Genomic DNA, 21,960 nt, shown 5'->3' with positions numbered 1-21,960 from the left:
GATTTGATAAGGGCTACACCAAGACTAAGGAGGATGAGGAAGCTGATAACCAGGACTACCAAAAAAAAAAACACCAGATGAATTTATTTTTATAGGCAACAACTGAGGCAAGAGTACTATATGCACAAAAATGGCGAGATGTGGGGGGACCTACTAAAGAGGACTGGTGGCTGAAATTGAAAGAATATTGATAGATAAGGATAAGACAGACTTTAAGGAAGAGTGGGAAACCTTCATAGATTACTTTAAAAACTATTGTAAACATGTTAAAACACAAGTAGGCTTTGAACAAGGACAGTGGTAAAATTGTACCTGAGAAAACTGTGGTGGAGATAAGGAATAGAATAACTACAATATGCAGCAATATTTGAAAATTCAGGAAAACCATGAAGGGGTGAAGGGAAATCCCAGTGTTAATTTATTGTTAATTGTGAAATGCTGCATTGATTTGTTGTTGTTGTTTTAAATTTATAAAAATAAAAAATAAAAAGATAACCAGGACTACCCGCTAGACTGGTTGCAGATAAGAAGGTAGCAGTTGGGGGGCGTGGCTGAGAGCAGGTTGAAGCTGATGGGGAAATGTCCCACTTGCCCAAATACAGCAGCCTCCACTGCTGTACAGGAGAAGGCACATAGATTATTGCAAACAGTCACACGGTGTTGCTATTAGTAAAGGTAAAGGGACCCCCTGACCATTAGGTCCAGTCGCAGGCGACTCTGGGGTTGCACGCTCATCTCGCTTTGCTGGCCAAGGGAGCCGGCGTACAGCTTCCGGGTCATGTGGCGAACCAGAGCAGCGCACGGAAATGCCGTTTACCTTCCCGCTGGAGTGGTACCTATTTATCTACTTGCACTTTGACGTGCTTTCGCACTGCTAGGTTGGCAGGAGCAGGGACCGAGCAACGGGAGCTCATCCCATCACGGGGATTCAAACCTCCGACCTTCTGATCGGCAAGTCCTAGGCTCTGAGGTTTAACCCACAGCGCCACCCACGTCCCGTTGCTATTAGTGGAAATAAACAAAAAATCTATCTACGGTAGGTCAGGATACTGTCTTCATCAAATCCCTCTACCAAGGAGAAGAGGCAGGAGGTGCACGCTGTCCAGGTGAACAGTTTCCCAGCCACCAAGGTCCAACACATTTGCTGCTACCTGGTCCTGATTACAAGACACCAAGGTAGTTCATAACTGACTTTTTGAAGCTACAGAACTTTAGGTCTAGCCAGAGCTTTAGGCTGCATCCAAGACCACATATAAGTGGCTTAAAATTTGACAATCCTTATATGGTTGAATTTAAGGTGTCTCAGGTCTTCAGGGCACTCGGTTTCTTAGCACTGGGCTTCCCTAGCCCTTCTGTGACATGGAAGTGGCTAAAGTCAATGGCAGACAGAGATTGTGACAACTCCGTCTGTCCAGGTCCACTGTTACATCAGAGCATATCAGCCCAAAGAGCCAGGGCAGGCAGAGAGATTGGAGGTCCACAAGGTGATTGCAACTGTGAAGAGGTCAGAGGTCAAGAACAGGCATGCAGGACCACCAAGACTTGTGCTTTCTCTTATTTGTTACAATGAGATGTGCATATGATCCCACATGACCTGTGTGCACAAAATGTACTTGGATATTTCTCATGGCCCAGTCATACTGATTCTCTGGTGTCGGTTGATATCCACTGTAGGAGACAGGACAGAGGGTGAGTTTTCTCATTGCTCTGTAACCCAGTCTGGCAGTAGCATGTTTCTTAACTCCACCAACCTTCTGACAAGAAGAAACCCTGTTTATTGACTGTGCTAATTTTCTCCCAGCTGCATTTTTTTAAACAGTAAATGGGCAGCATGTTGTAGAAAGTGTTTTCAGCTAAAATGCTTACACCTACACACGTACAACACCTCAAGGGGTGATAGAACTTGACTGTGATGTGGACTGTAAAGCCAGGGAATGTTGGCAGGAAAGACCGAAAAGGCTTTCCCAAAAGCATCATGTGGACTTTTATCTCTCTCTTAGAGACCTACCAGACAGCCCAGTTTGGGGAAGGGAGAAGCATTGGCTTTATCGGAGCCAAGGTGCTAATGACAGGGAACAGCAGGCCTTTTTCTACAAAGTGACAAGGCTTTCCACAGCTAAAACCTCCATTTTAGTGAGAACCCACCAGTGTCCTGCCTCAGCTGAGAGAGCCCTGCCCATGTTTCATTCCTTTCAAGGTATGCTGGAACTCTCAGCATGGAGTTATGGGTTACAAGTACACCCCCCACCTTGGAGACTTGAAGTTTACATCTAAAGCAGGGGTGGGGAACCTCCCTTTATGGTTGAACTACCACTCCCATCGGCCCCATCCTGCACAGCCAACGGTCTGGGATGATAGAGTCCAGCAACATCAGGTGAGCCACATCTTAGCCATCCCACCTCTGAAGGCCTGATGACATCATGGCCAGCTCTGCTATGTAGTAAGATGGCATGACCTGCTTCAGGGGGCACAGTGGTGGCGGCGGCAGGGATACATGGAGGCAGGGATTGGCATTTAAGGCTGCAATCCTGTTCCATGGGAATAAGCTCCATAGACTTATCTCTGAGTGGACATGCCTAGGGTTGTGCTGTGAATGATGCAACAAGATTTTTCAAAGTATTGCTTCTATGGGGAAGGGGAATACACACACCCTTTGGCTAAATGCTTTGGACCAAAAATGCCTGAGTTAATCTAATCCTCTCACTGCATCCACTCCCAGCTTGGGCCTGGGCTCTTCATAGTGGATGATGGAAAAGTAGCACAATAAACAAAGGGCAAGGTAGCTCCTACCTGGGATGTTCACAGGGCCAGGGACTTGTTTTTTAAAACACACCCAAATACCTCAAGGTCAGGCTACTGATGACACGAGGAGACCTACTGAAATAAATAGACCTAATTTAGTTATCTTCGTTCATTTCAGTGGGTCTGCTCTGAGTAAACAATACTTGAACACAAGCACACACACATATATATATTCATATGTGCAAACTATTCAGATCCCTTCTTACCAGATGTTTTTCATGGCTGTATCCTACTGTAATTCATCATAGCAGAGTTAGCTGAAAAGTGCCCAATTTGCAATATAGCCATCCCCCCCCTTTTTTTTCCTTCAGAGACTTTGACAGCTGCTGGACAGGCAGACATTCAACAAGCAACTTTCCCTAGCCTTTAGATGGAGTGACAGGGAAATGCAACACCTGTTGAATGTCTTCCTGTCCCACTGCTATTAAAAGCATACAGCCTCTGTCAGCTGGGGGCAGTTACTGTGCCAAACCTAAGTCCAGTTGCCTACTCTTTCTCTCCCTACGCGTAACATCTTCACTAGATGCCATACAGTGGGTGTTCCTTATTCCAGGCATCAAAACGTTCCTAAAAGATGGGACATTTTAATCTTGCGATCCTAGTACCCTAGGAGAATTGCACTGGCATGGGAAGGGCGAATGAGGGAGGGAGTCACCTGCAAATAACGGGGCCGAGGTAGGCAGAGTTTAGCAGTGGGAACTGGACAGGGTCACCTCTAGGGCCTGGGAAAGGAAGAAAATGCCCGCCTCCCCAAACAGGCCTTCGATTCAGGCAGCCGCCCTCCATTTGAGCCAAAGGCTCCTCTGTGCTTCTCCCTTCCAAGTGCGATAGGCAGGCAAGAGGCCTTGTTTGTCTCGCTCTTGGATGGGGTCCAGCTGCAAGGGAGACATCAAAGAGGGACTGGGAACAAAACCCAAGGAAGGCACAGCCCTGGGAGTGGGGAGAGCTAGAGCTCCCGGGCGGCACATAAAGGAGTTTTGCAGAGGGCCCATCAGCAGGGGATTGTCTGTAAGCCCCCAAGAGAGCAATGCTTGGAGATAAGGGAGGGAAACGACAGCCAGCTACCTAATTGTGATTACAAGGGCCTTTTCAATGACACGATGAGTCACTTGGAAACATGGGACACAGCAAGGGCAATGTGGAAGGGGGCCATGTTGGCCCGTAGGGAAACCAAGGTGGATCGGAGACAGGCTGGAGCTGAGAATTTAGTGGAAAAGGCCAAATGGAAAAAATGACGGAGGGAAGCCACTTTGCAAGCAGAAGAAGGGAAAGGAGAGCAGTCCCCAACTACAGATGCCATCCTTTTTCCTGGTCAAGACTCCTGTGTGTTAACAGCCAGAAATCCAACAGGCGAAGTAACTTCTAGTTTTAGTGAGATTCAATAGCTCTGGCAGGAAACAAGGCAGTGATTCTAACTGCAGTTTCTGAACAACAAATTGGCTGCTGAGCTTGAGGGCCTTTCCCTCGAAAGACTCCTCTGTGATTAAATTCCAACAATGCTAGACTAGATCCCAGGGGCATATCACTTTGAATTGATCCTGGCAATGTCCCGAGGGTGTGAATATAACATATGTTTTAGCACGAGCATTTTGCTGTTCAGCAATGTGTGGAAACAAAGGTTATATGTGTGTGCGCATGCATCTACTACTCCAAGGGTATACAAGGTGGTGCCCTTCAGATGTTGTTGGTCTAATTTTCCCATCATCTCTCTCCATTGGCCATGCTGGCTGGGGCTGATGGGAGTTGCAGCCCAACAATGTACCGAGGCTACTCCTGTGCTATCTATGTTGGCTGCACCAGGTCAATTTCTTCATTTCTATCTCAGGTGCATCCCAACCAAGATGCCATCATTACACGTGTTAAGACTCTTGCACAAATTAGACAGGAAAATTGGTTTCCAGGTGGAAAAATCAAAATTGGAGACAGAATTGTTAGAATCCAAAACTAAGAACTTGTCAAAAATGTATAACTTGCTGTTGGAATGGAATACACAGGATGAAACAGTTAAATCAGCTATGATCAAGTGGGCACAAGATATTGGTCATAACATTATGTTTGAGGACTGGGAACGGTTGTGGACCACTGGTATAAAATTTACGGCATGTAATGCCTTAAAAGAAAATATTATGAAAATGATTTATAGGTGGTACATGACCCCAGTCAAGCTCGCAAAAATTTACCACTTGCCTGATAATAAGTGTTGGAAATGTAAAGAGACTGAAGGTACATTCTTTCACCTTTGGTGGACATGCCCAAGGATTAAGGCTTTCTGGGAAGTGATTTATAACGAAATGAAAAAGGTATTTAAATATACCTTTCTGAAGAAACCAGAGGCCTTTCTTCTGGGCATTGTCGGCCAATTGGTGCCAAAGAAGGACAGAACTTTTTTTATGTACGCCACAACAGCAGCAAGAATACTTATCGCAAAGTATTGGAAGACAGAAGATCTACCCACCGTGGAAGAATGGCAGATGAAGGTAATAGATTATATGGGATTGGCAGAAATGACCGGCAGAATCTGAGACCAGGGAAAAGAGACGGCGGAAGAAGATTGGAATAAATTTAAGGACTATCTTAAGAAACATTGTAAAATTATTGAATGTTAGAACGATGTTGATTTTGAAATTAAGTGGTTTTTAGCTGTAATGATTATGTAATTAAGAAAAGAAAGGTCAAAAATTATATAGAAATTAGGGGAAGGATTTGCTGAATTGAACTAATTAGAGATTGGAATACAGAAAGGGGAGGTATGAGGAGGTCGGGAAAGTAAGTTTTATGAATATAGGGGATTGAAATTATACTTGTTGTATGTGTTTTGTATGTATTTTTGTTGTTTCTGTTTGTTCTTTTGTTTTTTCTATTTTATATAAATCTTTAAAACTTTAATAAATATCTTATTAAAAAAAAAGACTCTTGCACAAATTATATCCTCTATTAATGCAGTAATTTTCAACCCACCATAACCAGCTTTTTCATCCAAAACGCAAATGAATTTAACTAGAAAAGTCACTGCAAGTTACTTTTGCTCCATGATCCATGCCCCATGGATGCCAGAAAGGGAATAGTAGGTTTTAATACCAGAGGTTTCTAATTACCGGTAGTTTATTTAGAAAAAAATATACATACTGTTTTATTGTAAAACAAAAACAAAACCTCTAAGTTGTTCACAACAATATAAATTAGTTGCAACTTGTAGTAGTAACACTTTGCACTTCAGGCTGCAATCCAATACTGTATCCACTTACCTGGAAATAAGCCCCACTGAACACTATGAGATTTACTTCTGAGTAGATATATATAGGATTGCTTGGTTAGCATGTTTGAAGTGCTTCACATATACCTGGGGTGGGCAGACATTAGGCTTTCAGGAGCCACTTTGGGTTTTTTACAGGAACAAGAGGCTAGAACAAAAGTCATACACTTACAGTCAAAGTTGGTGACCTGATTCGCATGTAAGGCTAAGTCAAACCATGTCTTAGCCCCACTGTGTAGTGCTGCAGCAAAAGCAGCTCAGGGAGAGAAGCACAGTGACTGTGATCTTCTCTACAGGAACATGCATGTCTGTTTCTTCATGTTAAACCATGATTTGGCTTAGTATTATGTGTGAACTGGGCCAGTGCCTTGCCCAAGGTCACCCAATGAGTTTCATGGCTGGTTGGGGATTTGAATCTGGGTCTCCCCAGCCCAAGTCCTGTGCTGTAACCCAGGGATGTAGAACCTCTAGCCTGTGGGCAAAATCTGTCCAGCCAGTCCTCTTCATATGGACTGAGAGGCCAGTTCAGGCAACCCATGCACTCCTGTCATACATCAGGTGTGAGGCAGGTAAGGGCTGGGCTTAGCAGGCACTGCCAAAGTCAGCCAAATCCCACTACTACACAACACTGGCATTTATGATGAGACAATAAGCACTGCGCACAACTAGCTTCCACTGCAAATTGGCAGAACTGGTCTTTCCTGAGTTTGATCCTAAATTTAAAAATTGCTCATTGATGAGTGCACTTCTACAGTGCATCAGGTGTTCAACATAACATAGGTTTGCATGTGGCCCCGAGAGGCCCATTTTCACCCAAACTAGCCTTCCCCATCCCAAAGTAATCCTGGTTTTCAGAAAGAGACTAGACACCCACCTTAAAGTTTGTCCAGCCTGACTGAAAATCCAGCCAAAGATGACACAACAGAAACTGCTGGAGTGGATCCATTTTGTGTGCTTTTGAAAACCTTCCCTTTCTCCTAGTGCCTAATTGGAATCCGGCTCTTTTTTTCAATAACAAATCTGGCCCAGATTTTGGGAATGAAGCCCTTGGAAAACACAGTTAGGTTAGGTGTGACCTATGAGTCATTTGCAAAGATAATGGATCTCACTTTAGGATTTGTTTCCCCAGTAGAGCTGCTTAAGCCAAAACAGAATCCAGAGCCTTCACAGCAAGCTCACCTACACTAATGGTCCTGCAGCAGGATGCATCTGAGAAGAGATAACTCTCACTTTGGCTCCATGCATGTTCTGGTGCAACACCTTCTTCCAGATGTCAAGATGACACAGGTGGGATCAGGTTTATTTTTATTTATTTTTTAAAAAGTATGGGATTTTAAAAGATGGCATGCTAGTCTTCTTGGACTGGTGATATAGGAAAAAAGCAGCCTGGACAATCATCCATGATTTTACAGGCCCAGCTGCAATTTCATTCTTTAGGCCAGGTGCCAGAATTGGAGGATAGAAAAGTAGAACAAAATTCCAGCAGAAACTTGATTGCTTTGTATGGGGGTTCTTCTGACCACACTCTTTCAGCTTGCAAACACTGCTGCTCCTGAACTACCGTGTTCTGTAGTATTTAGGAGTGGTTTGAGGAACTGGGTGGAATCTGGGTTCACAGGGCTAGAGGTAGAGACCTAATCCTAATCCTGAGTGATTGCTTCTCTTGGGTAACTGAGGTGGTGCTGCACTGGCCTCGGACTAGAGTGTTTTAAAATTGAGGAACCTGTGACAATTAGGAGTGGGGCCTAGGAGCTGAATTAATTTTCCTATTCCTGCTTCGCTTTGTTGCTAGTGCCCACTGAGAGTTCAAGCCTGAAGAAAGATGAGAGGAAGGACTCACCAAGATATGTCACATGACAGTGCATACTCATGATATAGCAGGGATGGGTGAGAGCACTGCAGTTTCATTCTGTTCAGACTCTGGAGCAGAATATGGAATTCAGAGAGGACCCAGAGGGCTTTGGAGCACAAGCAAAATGATCCAAAATTGGCCCTCCAGTCCTAGAATTCTGAACGTTCTAGAATTCAGTGGCATTACTATCACAAATAAATAGGGTCCAGGATACTTCTAGGCCCTTCTGTTCCAGCTCGACCATTGAGATCATCCCGAGGAGCACTGCTAGTTGTCCCCTGTGTTACAGAGGCCCAGCTGGCCTCATCCAGGAGCCAAGCGCCAGTGTCACCTGTCCCACGCTGTGAAAGACTCTTCCAGGACAGACACAGCAGGCATCCTCACTTGTGACTTTCAGGCACCCATGGAAGACTGTGTTGTGCCTAGAGGCCTGTGCAGCTTTGGATTAGCCAGTCTTTTTAATGATTAAGTTGCTCTGTTTTAAATGGTTTTTATATTTTATTGTATACCTGACCTGTTGTTGTAAACCACCCTGATATCTTATGTGAGGGCAGTGTGTAAATATTTTTTTATTTTATTTTATTTTGAGAGAGAGAGAGAGAGAGAGAGAGAGAGAGAGAGAGAGAGAAAGAAAGAAAGAAAGAAAGAAAGAAAGAAAGAAAGAAAGAAAGATGCAGCAGAAGATGGAAGGTGATGCTCATGCCAGCTACCAGCTCCATCAGGCAATTCCTACTCCTGAACTAGGCAAGCTGGTCATTGTAAGAACAACTGTTTACAAATCTGTGCCCGACCCTGCTGCCTTGTCTCAGTTGACTGTACATAAGCCACTCTGGGAGCAGCCGTGTCTACGGCCAGACATTTAAAGGGCCAGGTCTTCCCAAAAAGAATTCTGAGAACCCTTGTTAAAGGTGCTGGGAACTGTAGCTCTGTGAGATGTGGGGTAGTGTCTCTGTGGGAAAGTGATAAATGGGTGCATGGCGGCGGGTTGCTGCACCCGTCATACCACAAGCAATTTTGCAGAGCAGACCCTCCGATGGGAAGTGAACAATCAGTTCCCACGATACAAAGCGGGAACCTCCTCCTCCTCCAGAAAGGAGATGGTCGTGGTCACCTTGGGGAGAGAACACATGGCTTCATAGAGTGCCTTCATTAAAGAGACTTTCTCTTTAATTTAGCTTAATTTAATTTGATGAAAGAGTCTCTCTGTGGAAAAGGGACAGCCTGGTCCCAGACATCATGGTTAGCCAGAGGGCCAGCAGCTCCTGAGAGCTTCTTTCCCCCTCCCTCCCTCCTTCCTTCCCTCCCTCCCAAAGAGAATTCAGCTAGAACAGCCATTTGGCCCATGGCCACAGAAGCACAGCAGGCACCATTAGCCTGGCACCAGAGGATGAAGAGCTGCTACAGGGGTGTCTGTGCATCCTTCCTGCCCAGGAAGGCCAATATCTCACACACCATGCATTTAAGGCACATTTAAAGTGTATCACTTCCCACAAATAATACCGGGTACTGTAGTTTCACCCCACAGAGCTACAATTCCCAGCACCCTTAACAAACTACAGTTCCCAGGATTCTTTGGGACAGGACATGTGCTTTAGAGATACAGTGTATATGCAGCCACAGTAGCAAGCTGCTCTTTGGCTTAATGCCCAAAGCAGCCGCCTATAGGGAGGGAGGGAGGGTGGGTGTATTGGAACAATGTTTATTAAAATTGTATTTCCTGGGGTGTTCCCCCACCCCTGCAACAGCCGCTGCCATTAAAATAAAAATAAAATTGAAAATATGTGAACTGCCCAGATCTTGCAGGATATAAATCAAAGAAGTAGAAAAGCAACCCAGGTCACAATGCACACTATAAATGTTTTAAGAGTATTTATTTATTCAGCCCAGGCTGGGATGAAAAGTCAAAAGATTTTCAATTTCCCAGGGAAATGGGATGGGAAAGGGAAAGTGATTAGTGTTGCCTGCAGTCAGACGGCCATCAGGAGGAGGAGGAGGAAGCGGCAGTGAGTTTGGGCTGTGAAATGCAGTGGACTTGGCCAGGAGCCAGCTCATAAGGGATTTGTCAATGACAGTTTATTTGAGATGAGCAAGGGGCAGAGATCATCTTGATCTGACATCATTTTTCATCATGGCCAATGCTCTCGGTGCAAGGAGGAAATGCTGGTTAGCAAAATAGCAGGTCAGAGCTTGAAACCTCAAAGGTCTGGCACAGAATCTGGAAGGAAGCTGAGAGACCATCCCAGAGGGAGGACTGAAGTGGTTCCACTCCTCCCAACAGTCCTTGCACCAAGAGGCACTTAGTATAAAACAATCTTATACGCAAAACACTTGGGATTGTACAATGTCATACTACCACCTTTCCCCCCTCCCTTTTAAAAGCATCCATTATTTTGAAAGGTTGCCCCATTTCCCAGAAGGTCAACATAGTCCTAGAGAGCACACCGAGTACCCTGTTTTTCTGTGGTTCAAATGGCCATAGAGCACAATGCTGTACTTAATTGTCCGCACCATGGCTACAAAATGGATCAAGAAATGTGGGTAATATATTGCATTTAATTGTTTTCTGTCTTTGTTTGCTACATGTCCCACCTGTTCTCCAAGAAGCTCAAGGCACCATACATAGTTCCCTCCCCACACACAGTTTATCCGCTCAACAACCCTGTGAGGCAGGTTAGGCTGAGAGACAATGACCAGTCGGTGCTCTAACGACCACATCACACTGGGCATGACATCACTTCCAGTAGGCTCTCTGATATATCTCCCACTGTAGGTTACATGCCATCACCCAGGCATCACCAGGAGAGCTTTAGAGTGAAGTCTTTCTCAGACTGGGATGACTTGATGCTGGGGGCAGGGGAGTGTCTTCAATTCAGATTGAAGTTTATTCTAGTTGAGTAGGTCATATAAGTGCTTCCCCACAATTGAAGAGATGCAGCCAGCCCTGCAATCTTTCCTCCTGTGTTTGTATTGCAGGTGGCAATGCCATGTGCTGGATGCTCAGTGTTAATTGGGCAGCATCTGAACTGAACCACATGGCTCAAAGCTGCTTCCCCTCCTCTGCTCCTGTGTTGGAGGTTACTGATCAAAGAAAGCTCTGACATTTCCAGAAAGGGAGAGAGGAAGTTAAAACAAAACAAAACAAAAAAGCCCACCCCATAGATGTTTATAGCACTCTCTTTCTAGGAAAAATAAGGAAGCAGTGCCACTGACAGCATGAAGCCACACATCATGCACACACCCTGTGCAGAAAAGTATGTTAGCTGAAGAATATCTATGCCCCCATACTGCTGAGTAAAGCAGGTTCCTCTGTGCATTGCCTGCTGCTGCACCCCAAATGCCTCCTATCCTCGGGGTGCTTGGTGCAGTTTCTCTGGCTGGAATTCAGCCCAGCCCACACCCCCAAAAAGTACATAGGTTGAGAACATTGTAGATGAGGTTAGACCAAAGTCACAAGATGAATGTGTGCAGGACCAGGAGTTAACTCCAGAGAGCCAGTCTGGTCCATTCTCAAACTCATTGCTTCCTATTTATTAATCTGCCAGCATAGCTGCCCTGTCATTCAGGCCTCCCGATTTCTCTGTTCCTTTTCCACTGGGTTTCAAGCCTTTGTGTTGTGCTGACACAGGTTTATTTTATTACCCCTCCCCCATTTAATTCCGTCTGTTTAAGAACGATAAGGGATAACATAGAAGCCAATGGGAAAACCAAGAAAAGGAAAGAAAAGGGGGAGGACTCCTGGCTGCTTCTCAATAGGCTCCTTCTGTAAGGCATGCAGCAAAGCGGTTGCAGCTGCTGCACCACCAGAGCTCTGAGTTACACAAGGCTGCAGCGAAAGTGCCTGAGCCACTGCAGCTGGGGCCCTGCTGCAGTGCTGAACTGTGAGGGAGCAGGGGCGCTCATGCAGCAAGGCAGAGGCGACAGAGAATGAGTGCATGTGTACCAAGGAGCATGAGGGCCACTTTAACCGTGACAGATCTCTTGTGTGGAACGTCCTCTCTTGCACATGAAACTGCATGCGGATCATTTTGCTGAGTGACGATTGCACGTGTGTCCTGCTGGGAAAGAAGGTATGAAGTGTACTTGTGGACAGTAAAGAGACACTCTGGGCAGTCAGTGGCACAGACATTTCCCCACAAAGTGGAAAGCTGGGATGGCGACTATGCTGTCCTCACCGCACCACCTGCTTGGTAAAATGATGCGCAGACACGGAAGCAAGGAAATGTTTCCCATAGCCACCACCAGCCTGCAAAACCCACTGTCTCAAGCATCACTTGGAAGCATGAATGAGAAGTATTGATTTGACACAGGCTGCCAGTGACAGAGACTAGTTAGGCAGCCTGGCCCAGTAGCAAGTTCCCTTTCTGGTTTGAATGACAGACCTTTTTCCTGATTGCAGATTTGTCTCTCCTTATCGCTTTGATGCTCATTTAGCATTCTCCTGTCTAAATCAAAAAAGCTTTACAACATACTCAGGGGTTATTTATATGATTGTGATCACAATGTATTCTATATAACATCAAAGAAAATGGAAGTGTGTGTGTGTGTGTGTGTGTGTGTGAGAGAGAGAGAGAGAGAGAGAGAGAGAGAGAGAGAGAGAGATCAGGATTGCAGAGGCAGGTTCTGTAAAAGTAGAGTTTTCTATATGTCAAGAGACTGAACTTCTAACCCCTATCTACACTACAGCTTTATAATGGTTTTATACCACTTTAGCCCTGATTACCTTCAAAGATGATGTAGATGACGATGATGATGACGATGATTTTATATGCCACCCTATACCCGCAGGTCTCGGGGCGATTCACAGGGTAAAATCACAACATAGTTTTATGAAGTGTTGAGAATTGTGTTAATCCCTAGTCCTTCCCTTACTTAAAATTCTGGAGTTTACTGAAGTATGAATATTCTAAAGTGGCTGTCAGTAACTTCCTTGTAATACAGATTGACATCATAAACAGACATTTTGCAGCATTTGTTAGAAGTGTCTTTTGCCAATGACATCTGATGAAGAAGCTCCAACCATCTTGACAACTGTCACGTGTGCCTTTGTAAACATGCTTTTTCTAGTGCAGCTTCACCCTCAGGCACACAGCCCATGCCTTATCTCTATGAAATGTTTTAAAAATACGATCCTATAAATATAATATACCTTGCACCCTTGAAGGGCATAATTCAATCATGGTATCCCAAAGGACGTTGCTTCTTCCCAAGCCAGCCATCAACCCTTTTATGTGTGGTATGAGGGGCTCAGAAGAATGGGGGGGGGGCAAATGTAGCCTTGCCCATAGGACCATAGCTTTGACTCCAACTAGGGCTTTGTTTCGTTGCTATATAATATATGGCCATGGTAATTTGTGCCTTAGTGACAAACCAGTGACAAACCTTTAAACTACTCTAATGCGTTCTACATGCAGCTAGAGCAGGGGTCAGTAAACTTTTTCAGCAGGGGGCCACTCCACTGTCCCTCAGACCTTGTGGGGGGCTGGACTATATTTTGGAAAAAAAAATATGAATGAATTCCTATGCCCCACAAATACCCCAGAGATACATTTTAAATAAAAGGACACATTCTACTCATGTAAAAACACGCTGATTCCCAGACCATCTGCAGGCCGGATTTAGAAGGTAATTGGGCTGGATCTGGCCCTCAGACCTTAGTTTGCCTACCCATGAGCTAGAGCATCCCAAATATTTTCATGCAGACTAACCTGTTGCATTCATAAGGGATTCATCTGGCACATTCCACAATTTCCATTTTCTGCTGTCTGGTGAAGATGGTTTTATTTGGGTGAGCTTTTAAATTAACCTAGATAGTTAACCCATATTTCACACTGTTTCTTTTATGCACCTTTTTTATTTTGTCTTGTTGAGGGTTGTTTTGTTTTTGTTTTGTTATTTGTTTTTAGCCACCTTGAATGCACATATATATAGGAAATGTGAGATAAAATAGTCTCAAAGAAACAAGTACAATTTATTTAAATCATCAATCATTGCCCTTTTCTTTTCTTTTTAAAAAGTGAAATCAATTGAAAAAGAATTTGCCAAGTTGTTCTGAAGCGGGGGGGGGGGGGAATGATATTATAGGTATGAGCCAATCAGTGCTATTCATAGTGGGCTTCTTCAGCACACTCACTTAATCAGTTTGTCCTGAGCTTGACCCTGGAGAGAAATTGTTCACTATAATAGATCTCAGTGAGTTCACTTCCCCAGCAGTCCTGCCACTTAATAATGTTATAACTCTGTATACATACTGTGTAGAGTTCTAGGGAAGGAATCTCTCTCTCTCTCTCTCTCTCTCTCTCTCTCTCTCTCTCTCTCTCTCTCCACACTATACCTGTAGAGCACACTCAAAGCACATATCCCCTCTCAAAGAATTCTGGGCAATGTTTGCTTGTTAAGGGTTGCTGGAAATTGTAACTCTGTGAGGGGTAAACTACAGTGTCCAGAATTCTTTGTGCTTTAAAGGCACAGTGTGTGCACAGTTTATGTGTGTGTTTGTGTGTGAAGGGGAGAGAGATTGTTCTGCTTTATATAGCTGTATATTTAAACTTGAGTGGGCTTGGCCAAGCAGTTTTTTTAAAAGAACAACAGCAACAGAATAGTTTTTCATCATAAAAAGGGTGGTTTTGATTTTGTTGTGGTTTTCAGGTCTGTTCAGGCAAAGTAAGACAGTTGGCAATCGTGTTCAGGGCTGTACTTATGCACTGATCTTTTTGCTCTTGTGGAAAAGAAGCTAAAATGGTACCCCATGGGCTAAACCTGGAATGCTCCCCTCCTTGACAACCCTGAGAGAGGTGTATAGTACAAATAAATGCAAGAAAAACACACACACACACACCACAAAACTATTTTTCTCTTTTGGAATGAAAAAGACACAACAGTGTTTTGCATCTACACTACATTTTAGGGCAGAAGAGAAAGTAGTTCTGTCTGAAACGGGAATCTGAGCAGGTAGACTGACATAGCATTCTTTGGCCTGAAGGCTAAGATTCAAGGCACTTTGAAATGGAGCCATTTTACTGACTTTGGTTTCATTTTATCCCCCTACCTGGAAACAGGCCCTATACTGCAAGTGCAGCACGGCCTTGAGTACCAAACAAGGGTGTTGGTTGAAGTTGGTGGGGTAGAAAGCAGGGAGGCCAACAGTAGGTGGTGCCAGATGATGGGCAGGTCCAGCTAATTCTAGTTTTGTTCCCATCTTCCTCCCTGCTGAGTTCTAAAAGTGGCTGCACTGAGACTAAGAAAGAGGAAACTGACATCTGCCACCCGAGCTAGTTGTAAGTAGGAAGGCACTCAGGGTAGGGATTGGCTGAAAGCAGATTGAGGTTGGTGGGGCCCTGCTCTACAGTGGTACCTCGGGTTAAGAACTTAATTCGTTCCGGAGGTCCGTTCTTAACCTGAAACTGTTCTTAACCTGAAGCACCACTTTAGCTAATGGGGCCTCCTGCTGCCGCTGCGCTGCCACTGCACAATTTCTGTTCTCATCCTGAAGCAAAGTTCTTAACCCGAGGTAATATTTCTGGGTTCGTGGAGTCTGTAACCTGAAGCGTATGTAACCTGAAGCAGATGTAACCTGAGGTACCACTGTATTTGCCTTAGCAGGCCAGCTCCCACTGTATCTGCAGACTCAATATATGTCTCTCCACCCGCTTCTCTTTCAACCTTCTCTAGAGCTCCTCTCCCATTAGTGAAAGGGGATCCTAATGATTTCCACGGCAACTGAACAGATGTCACAAACAAAAGATTATCTTCAGGCTGAGATTAATCAGAAGCCAGTGAAATTAATCTCATAACAAGCCAGAGACGCCTCCCAGGAAAAAATGTGGCAGACAGACAAGTTGGCATTCCCCGCTAGGATAACTATCTGGTGCATAATTTCTAAAATGAAAAGATAAGAGTTGGTGAGACTGAAGGTTGCTATGCTATCTGCCCTGGGGGCACCTGACTCCTGAATTCTATTATTGTGTGGACAGGCTGTGGGTCCTGAGCGTTGTGTGTGGACAAGAACCTCTCTTTCCCACAGACAACCCAAGACATTATGCTGCCTGACACAGAATAGCAAATCTCCCCATCCCCTGCTAAGGTGCCTAGTATCCAAGGCTGACTAAGGGTAAAGGTAAATGTAAAGGACCCCTGGACAGTTATGTCCAGTCGAAGGTGACTATAGGGTGTGGTGCTCATCTTGCTTTCAGGCCGAGGGAGCTGGTGTTTGTCCACAGACAGCTTTCTCAGTCGTGTGGCCAGCATGACTAAACAGCTTCTAGCACAATGGAACACCGTGATGGAAACCAGAGCACACAGAAATGGCATTTACCTTTTTGCTGCAGCGGTACCTATGTATCTACTTGCACTGGTGTGCTTTCAAACTGCTAGGTTGGCAGGAGCTGGGATAGAGCAATGGGAGCTCACCCCGTCGCGGGGATTCGAACCGCTGACCTTTTGATAGGCAAGCCCAAGCGGCACAGTGGTTTAGACCACAGCACCACCCGCTTCTTAGGCTGACTAAGTTATGTTGGCACCTGAGTCAGGGAGCCCCACAACCTCTCTTCCCCCCAGGAGGAAAAATATAACTAAAAACTTAATAATAATAAAAAAGTAACAACAATTTTAAAAATTAATAATAATTAAAAAGTAACAATTTCCTGACCTTTCATGACACCCCAGATCAGCTGCCTGGGACAGTGGAAGGCCTGGCCTTATGCTCTGCATACGCTCAGAGGTATTCTTGCTTTGCATATTCCATGGCTCCTCTATGATATTCAAATTAGTTTTGTATTGTTTTTAGTTTGGCACTAGTAAATTAAGGTTATCACTTTCCAGTTCTGGTTTTTCCTGGCCCAGAATAAAAATTCAGAGTTGTTCCCAAGCTCAGCTGCTTTCGATAAGAATGAGACTTCTTATCAGTTAATGCTTTCAGCTGTAATGTAAATACCTTGGCTAATCGGACTGCACACAAAAGCTTCCTTATAATCTGAAAATAGGCTGTTCTGTGAGTAAAGAGCAGGGAATGCGCTCCATGAAGGATCTTGTCCCTCACATGAACTGAAGGCTCATTGGAACTTGAGCATTTGAACCAACTGGGAGAGTTTTCATGTGGGCGACTTAACTTGGTTTGGGCTGTAAACACCACACAGGTCAGAAAGTGCTTCCAAATGACAAACCTCTTGCTATTCCACATTAACAGCATTCATCTGTGGCATGAGTAGTGAAAGATGCCCTGAGGTCATACAAATGGGTCATACAAATGAATTACAACTCAGGAATTTAATGTAAATGATGTCCCAGGTTTAAAAAGGGTGATTTCTAATCAGCACATTTTCTGTAAGTTCCTGCTGAAATCCTGTAACTTTCCATACCACAAATGTCCTGGGCTGCTTTTTCCCCCTGCCTCACCCTTATTGTGCTCTAGCGCAAGGGTGTCCCTTGAGATTTCAATAATGCAATCTCATTCAGCAACCATTGCAGAACAACTAATAAAGCAGAATGATATTTGGATGCTGCACCCCACAGTCAAGTTTCACTGGACTTAACTGTTGAGGGGTCCTATACCTCACCCATTATAAATCCACCACTAATGCACTATTATTGCATCAATGACAGGTTGCAGAATACACTCACAAAGACCCACTAGTCTAGAGACTGTTGATATGAGGCAACAGTTAATAAAGCAGCCTTGGGGACCACAGCCTCCACAAAAATCACCTCTCAGAGGCTGCTACTCCATTGGAGAGCATCCATTGGAGCCAATAGACAGAGGCAAATAGTAACTTTCTCTGCCTGCTGCACAATCACTTCTCAGAAGCTGTTGTATCACCTGGTGAAAAACCCTGACCTTTCCCTTTATTAAAGCAACCCATAGGAGAGGATTAAGAGGCAGCAGATTACGTCAATAAATTTGCAGGTGGTCGAAGCCAGATGAATGCCACATCGTGTTTGCTGTTGGAAATCAAAAATGGCCAAAGTGAAATGATATCAGAAGGAACTGAAAGGGGGAGCATCTTTGGCTCCCTTGCAGGTTTTGCAAGTCAGCCCAGTTCTCTACAGTCCTCTGGAGAAGGGCCCAACGGCAGCAGTGAACATGGACTGGGCAGAGATAGCCCAATGCCACTTAGTGGAATGCAAACTGGTGCTGGCTACAACATGAGGGAGTTCTCAAAAGGACAGAACCTAGGCACAATAGTGTTTCAGCCACAGTGCAAGCTTGTCTGTATGGGATGGCATGTTAGTTGGCAGACTGAAGGAGAAGACATGAAGAGCGGATGCCTGCTCATTCCCCCCTCCCACTGGGCATATCTGAGAGGGCAACAGGCCAATGGCACACAGGCTTCCACCCACACACAGAGAGGCCTGCTTATTATATGGTGACAAGTGAAGTGATGAGTGCATAGGCGCATGTTTGCCTGCTAATGTCTCCTCTTTTGTTTTCCCCAGGTGATCTTGCTTTCTCCCTCTTCCCTACCACTGTGGGTGGCTTAATAAGGGAGGACGACAAGACGGCAAAGGTTACCAGGAATACATGGCTTCCGTTTTCCCCAAGCCAATGCCCTGTGGATGTTTGGGCTACAGCTCTCATCAGCCCCAGCCAGCACAGCTGAAAAGCAGGAAATGTGAGTCTCTTTCCCCAAGTGAAAGAAAAGGCAACATCATCTCCAAATAGCCTGGCCTCAGCTTAAGTATAGACCTTGGGGCTCCAAAAATAGAGAGCTGCTGCATGTTGGCTAAGCTGTTCTGGGCAATGCAGGTTTGCCAACACTATAGGTGTATGAGGCATGACCACACTCTGGCACTGTGCTCATATTTAAAACTGAGAAGCATAAAACAGAGTCTAGGGGTGTGTTTTTCCTTTCTTTCTATTCTGGGCCCTTTCTTCTTTCCTTCCTTCCTCCTAAATGCAGGTTGCAGGGAGAAGAACAGTGGCTGCTACTCTCATTTTGAGTGAGAATGAAACTGGCAGAGAATCATTCCTGGAAGACACCCATCCAAACTTTTGCCCTGAGATTGGATCGTTGTGTGCTAAAACATCTTTGATGGATACCTGTACAGCTTCTCCTCAAAGACCTCCGAGCTATGATATGCCACAACTTCCTTAGGCAAGCTGACTGCTGCAATAGCTGGGACATTTCTCCAGATATTTAACTTCAATATACCTCTCTATGGTTTAACCCTGTTGTTCAGATCATCAACAAATAGGCCAAACAATTATCCCCCCCCCTTTCTTTCTGACATGTTCCATGTTGTACCATGAACATCAGGATCAATCTCTCAGAAATGACTTAAATTTGATAGGGTGCCCCATCTTTCAGATGCCTAACCCAGCTACTGTAAGGTCCCCAGTCTTTTCATCCCACTACCAGTTTGCCCACTCTCATTCACCCAACATTCCCTTTAGACCTTCCCTCATATTCACCCTCATCTCCCAGGACTTTATGTACTTCTTCACACAGGGCATAGTTAAGTTATGGAATTCACTACCATAAGATGCAGTGGTAGCCACAGATGTGGATAGCAGTAAAAGGAGATTAAGTAAGTTCATGGTGGCTGAGACTTTCCGTCTCAATAGCTATATTGCCTCTGATACAGCAGTTGCTGGGGATCAGTTGTGAGAGAAGGCTATTATGCTCATGTCTTGCTTGTGGACTTCCCTTTGGAAGCCATAGGTGGCCAAAGCTTGGCAACTATGAGAATGAAATCTTGGGGGGTGGGGGGAATATACAAAGAAAAGAAACACTAAAGTAGCAGATCCAAAGTCATGGTCATTCAGCTATCAAAGGTAAATGGTAAAATAAAAGTCTTCAGTTGTGCAAAATTTCATAGGTTCCAAAAGGTCGTATGAGCTCTGAACTGGAGAGCAGGACTGACAGCCTCAACCCTGAGCATTTCTTAATTGATTGCAGACCCCCAATAACACATTTCCTTTCCCCCCAGTGATGCCTCTTTTCTTCTGTTAAAAATCACAGGCTTCAGTCTCTTTCTCACCACACCACAGAAAATGAGGGCAAGTTCACATGATCATGCTACACATAGCCAGCAGAAACCCTCCCTGCCTCTCCAACCAAGGCTGTGCTAAGCACGTAGCAAGTAAGTTGCCCAAACAGCTGCGTGTGGCAGCACAGCACTGCTTAAACCGCACAAGCCACGTGTCAGTGGGCCCTTGTGACAAATCCTGAGGATGATCCACTTGACTGAGTTCGCTTTGACTGACCCACCTCTCCTTCCCTTTATCTCCGTTCCTTCCAGTGGCGGCTAGGGCCCACTGGGACTAGGAGGGCAGAGGCCAAGGAGCCCAACAGGAGCTGGGGGCCAAGCCAAGGCCAGGCAGAGCCAATAAAAGCCAGTCTCCTTCCTATCCGCCCTCTCTCTGCAACACTCCTGTGAATGAAGTTGACAGGCCTGGCACCCTTTGGCACAAGCAGTTTGGGGTCTGGCCAGCAGTAGACCGAGCTGGGTGGGACAGAGACCCCTTCACCCTAACGGGCCAGCTCCTGAAATGGCTGCCGTTGTCCCCTCAGAGTCCTGCACACCTGCCACCACCCAGCTCCTTCTAAGCCCCCTTCCTCTCCCTGCATCCCTTTTATTCCTCCCCTCCCTTTAAAAAAAAGTTTCCGACTCTTCTTAGGTGCCTCTCTCCCTTCCCACGTCCCTGCTTTTCCCCTCAGGGACTCATTACTCACCCTTGGCAGCTGCTTCCTTCTCTGAGGCGCCGCTGTCCCTCGGTGCCTCAGTGGCCCGGGCAGGGGAACGGGCCGAGGGCTCCCCTCACAGCACACCAGGCTCACGGTACATCCCATTCAACCCGGTTCCCGCGCAAAGCCTGCCAGGGGAAGGGGAGGGGACTGAGGCAGCGAAGAAGCCCCTGCACTCCAGGCTTCGAGAGCTCCAGCTGCCCGGAGAAGGGGGCAGCTCAGGGCAACCCAAAGCTGCAGGTGCGTCGAGGGGAGAGTTGCCTGAATGTGGAAAGGGCTGCCTGGCTCAACCCGCTGGGCTGCTGCTCCTCCTCCTCCCCTTCTCCTCCCTGAGGTTGGGTCAAGGTACCTTTCCCCCCTACCTCACACACACACGCGCGCGCGCTCGAACGAACGAACTTCTCCCCACTTCTGCGCCTCTCTCCAAAAGAGACGCGAGAGGGGAGGATTCAAGGGCAAAGCCTTCCCCCCCCCCTCCACAAACACGCACCTCGCTTGGGGGGCGGAGGGAGGGAAAGCTCACCCGGCCCGAGGAATTTCTCAGAATCAGGTGGCACCCTGCCTAGAGAGAGGGGAGCGATTGGGGTGTGTGGGTGTCGCCCATGGAGGCAGACGGACCCATTTGCTAGCGCAGGGACGGTGTCCCAGAAAGAGGGGAGAGAGGAAGCTCAGGGAAAGCTGGCACAGGCACGCACACACGATCCTCTCTCCTCAGGAAAGAACAAAGGGGAAACTGTGCAGGGCTGTGAAAGAAAGAGAGCGAGGGAGAGGGAGATGGCACAGTGGGGCAGGGCACCCTGACACTGGAGCGGGCACGCAGGAGAAGGAAGGGCGCAGGGGCAGGGGGAGAAAGAGCAGTAAACTCCCCCAAAGGCGCCCTGGCTGGCTCCCTCACAGCCTGTCACAGAGACCCACAGAACTGGCACCTATGTTATGCCTGCCTGCACAAGTTGCTTCCCGTGGGATATATGCCCGTGCAGAGTGCCCAAAATGTTCACTTCACGGCCTTCATAGGAATGGGGATCCCTCTATGTACCGATTAGATTCGTGATGTACTGAGCTGCCGCTTCCTCTGGATGGAAACAGCTGTCCCTTCCTAGACTGAGCACAGGGCAGATGGCATTGTCCACCTCTTTGGAATCAGGAGCTGGGGAGCTTTTTCAGCCCTAGGGGCCACATTCCTCAGGGGCCACACACTAGGGTGTGTGGGGCCAAAGGCAAAAGAGGCGGGGCAGTGGGTGGGGCTCTTACTTTTGCACTGTAGGCTAGGCTACATGCCAGCAGCACAAAAGTCAGAGGTTTCTAGGCTCAGACTCCCATCTCTCCATCTTCTAGCTAGACAAGCAAGAGGTACTACTTTTGCTCAAGGAAGA

At 46.1% G+C, this 21,960-nt stretch overlaps 1 protein-coding gene across 10 annotated transcripts in view; it reads right to left on the bottom strand.

The window, feature by feature from the left end:
* TNS1 (tensin 1) overlaps window positions 1-20,851 on the bottom strand; it is a 315,520-nt gene extending 294,669 nt beyond the window's left edge. For 4 of the 10 annotated variants that reach the window (XM_053402412.1, XM_053402441.1, XM_053402430.1 and 1 more), the window contains exon 1: window positions 20,576-20,850. In XM_053402412.1, coding sequence (XP_053258387.1) covers window positions 20,576-20,692 — 117 coding nt within the window. In that variant the 5' untranslated portion in view covers window positions 20,693-20,850. Of the gene's footprint in view, window positions 1-20,575 lie in introns of all 10 variants that reach the window. The other 6 variants (XM_053402387.1, XM_053402396.1, XM_053402464.1 and 3 more) reach the window with 5 other exon arrangements.
* Between the last annotated feature and the right edge of the window lie 1,109 nt (window positions 20,852-21,960).

This window comes from Podarcis raffonei, chromosome 1 (genome assembly GCF_027172205.1).
Source record: "Podarcis raffonei isolate rPodRaf1 chromosome 1, rPodRaf1.pri, whole genome shotgun sequence".
NCBI classification, from domain to species: Eukaryota; Metazoa; Chordata; class Lepidosauria; order Squamata; family Lacertidae; genus Podarcis; species Podarcis raffonei.
The sequence above is the reverse complement of the archived record's forward strand: the minus strand, read 5'-3'. Positions and strand labels throughout refer to the sequence as shown.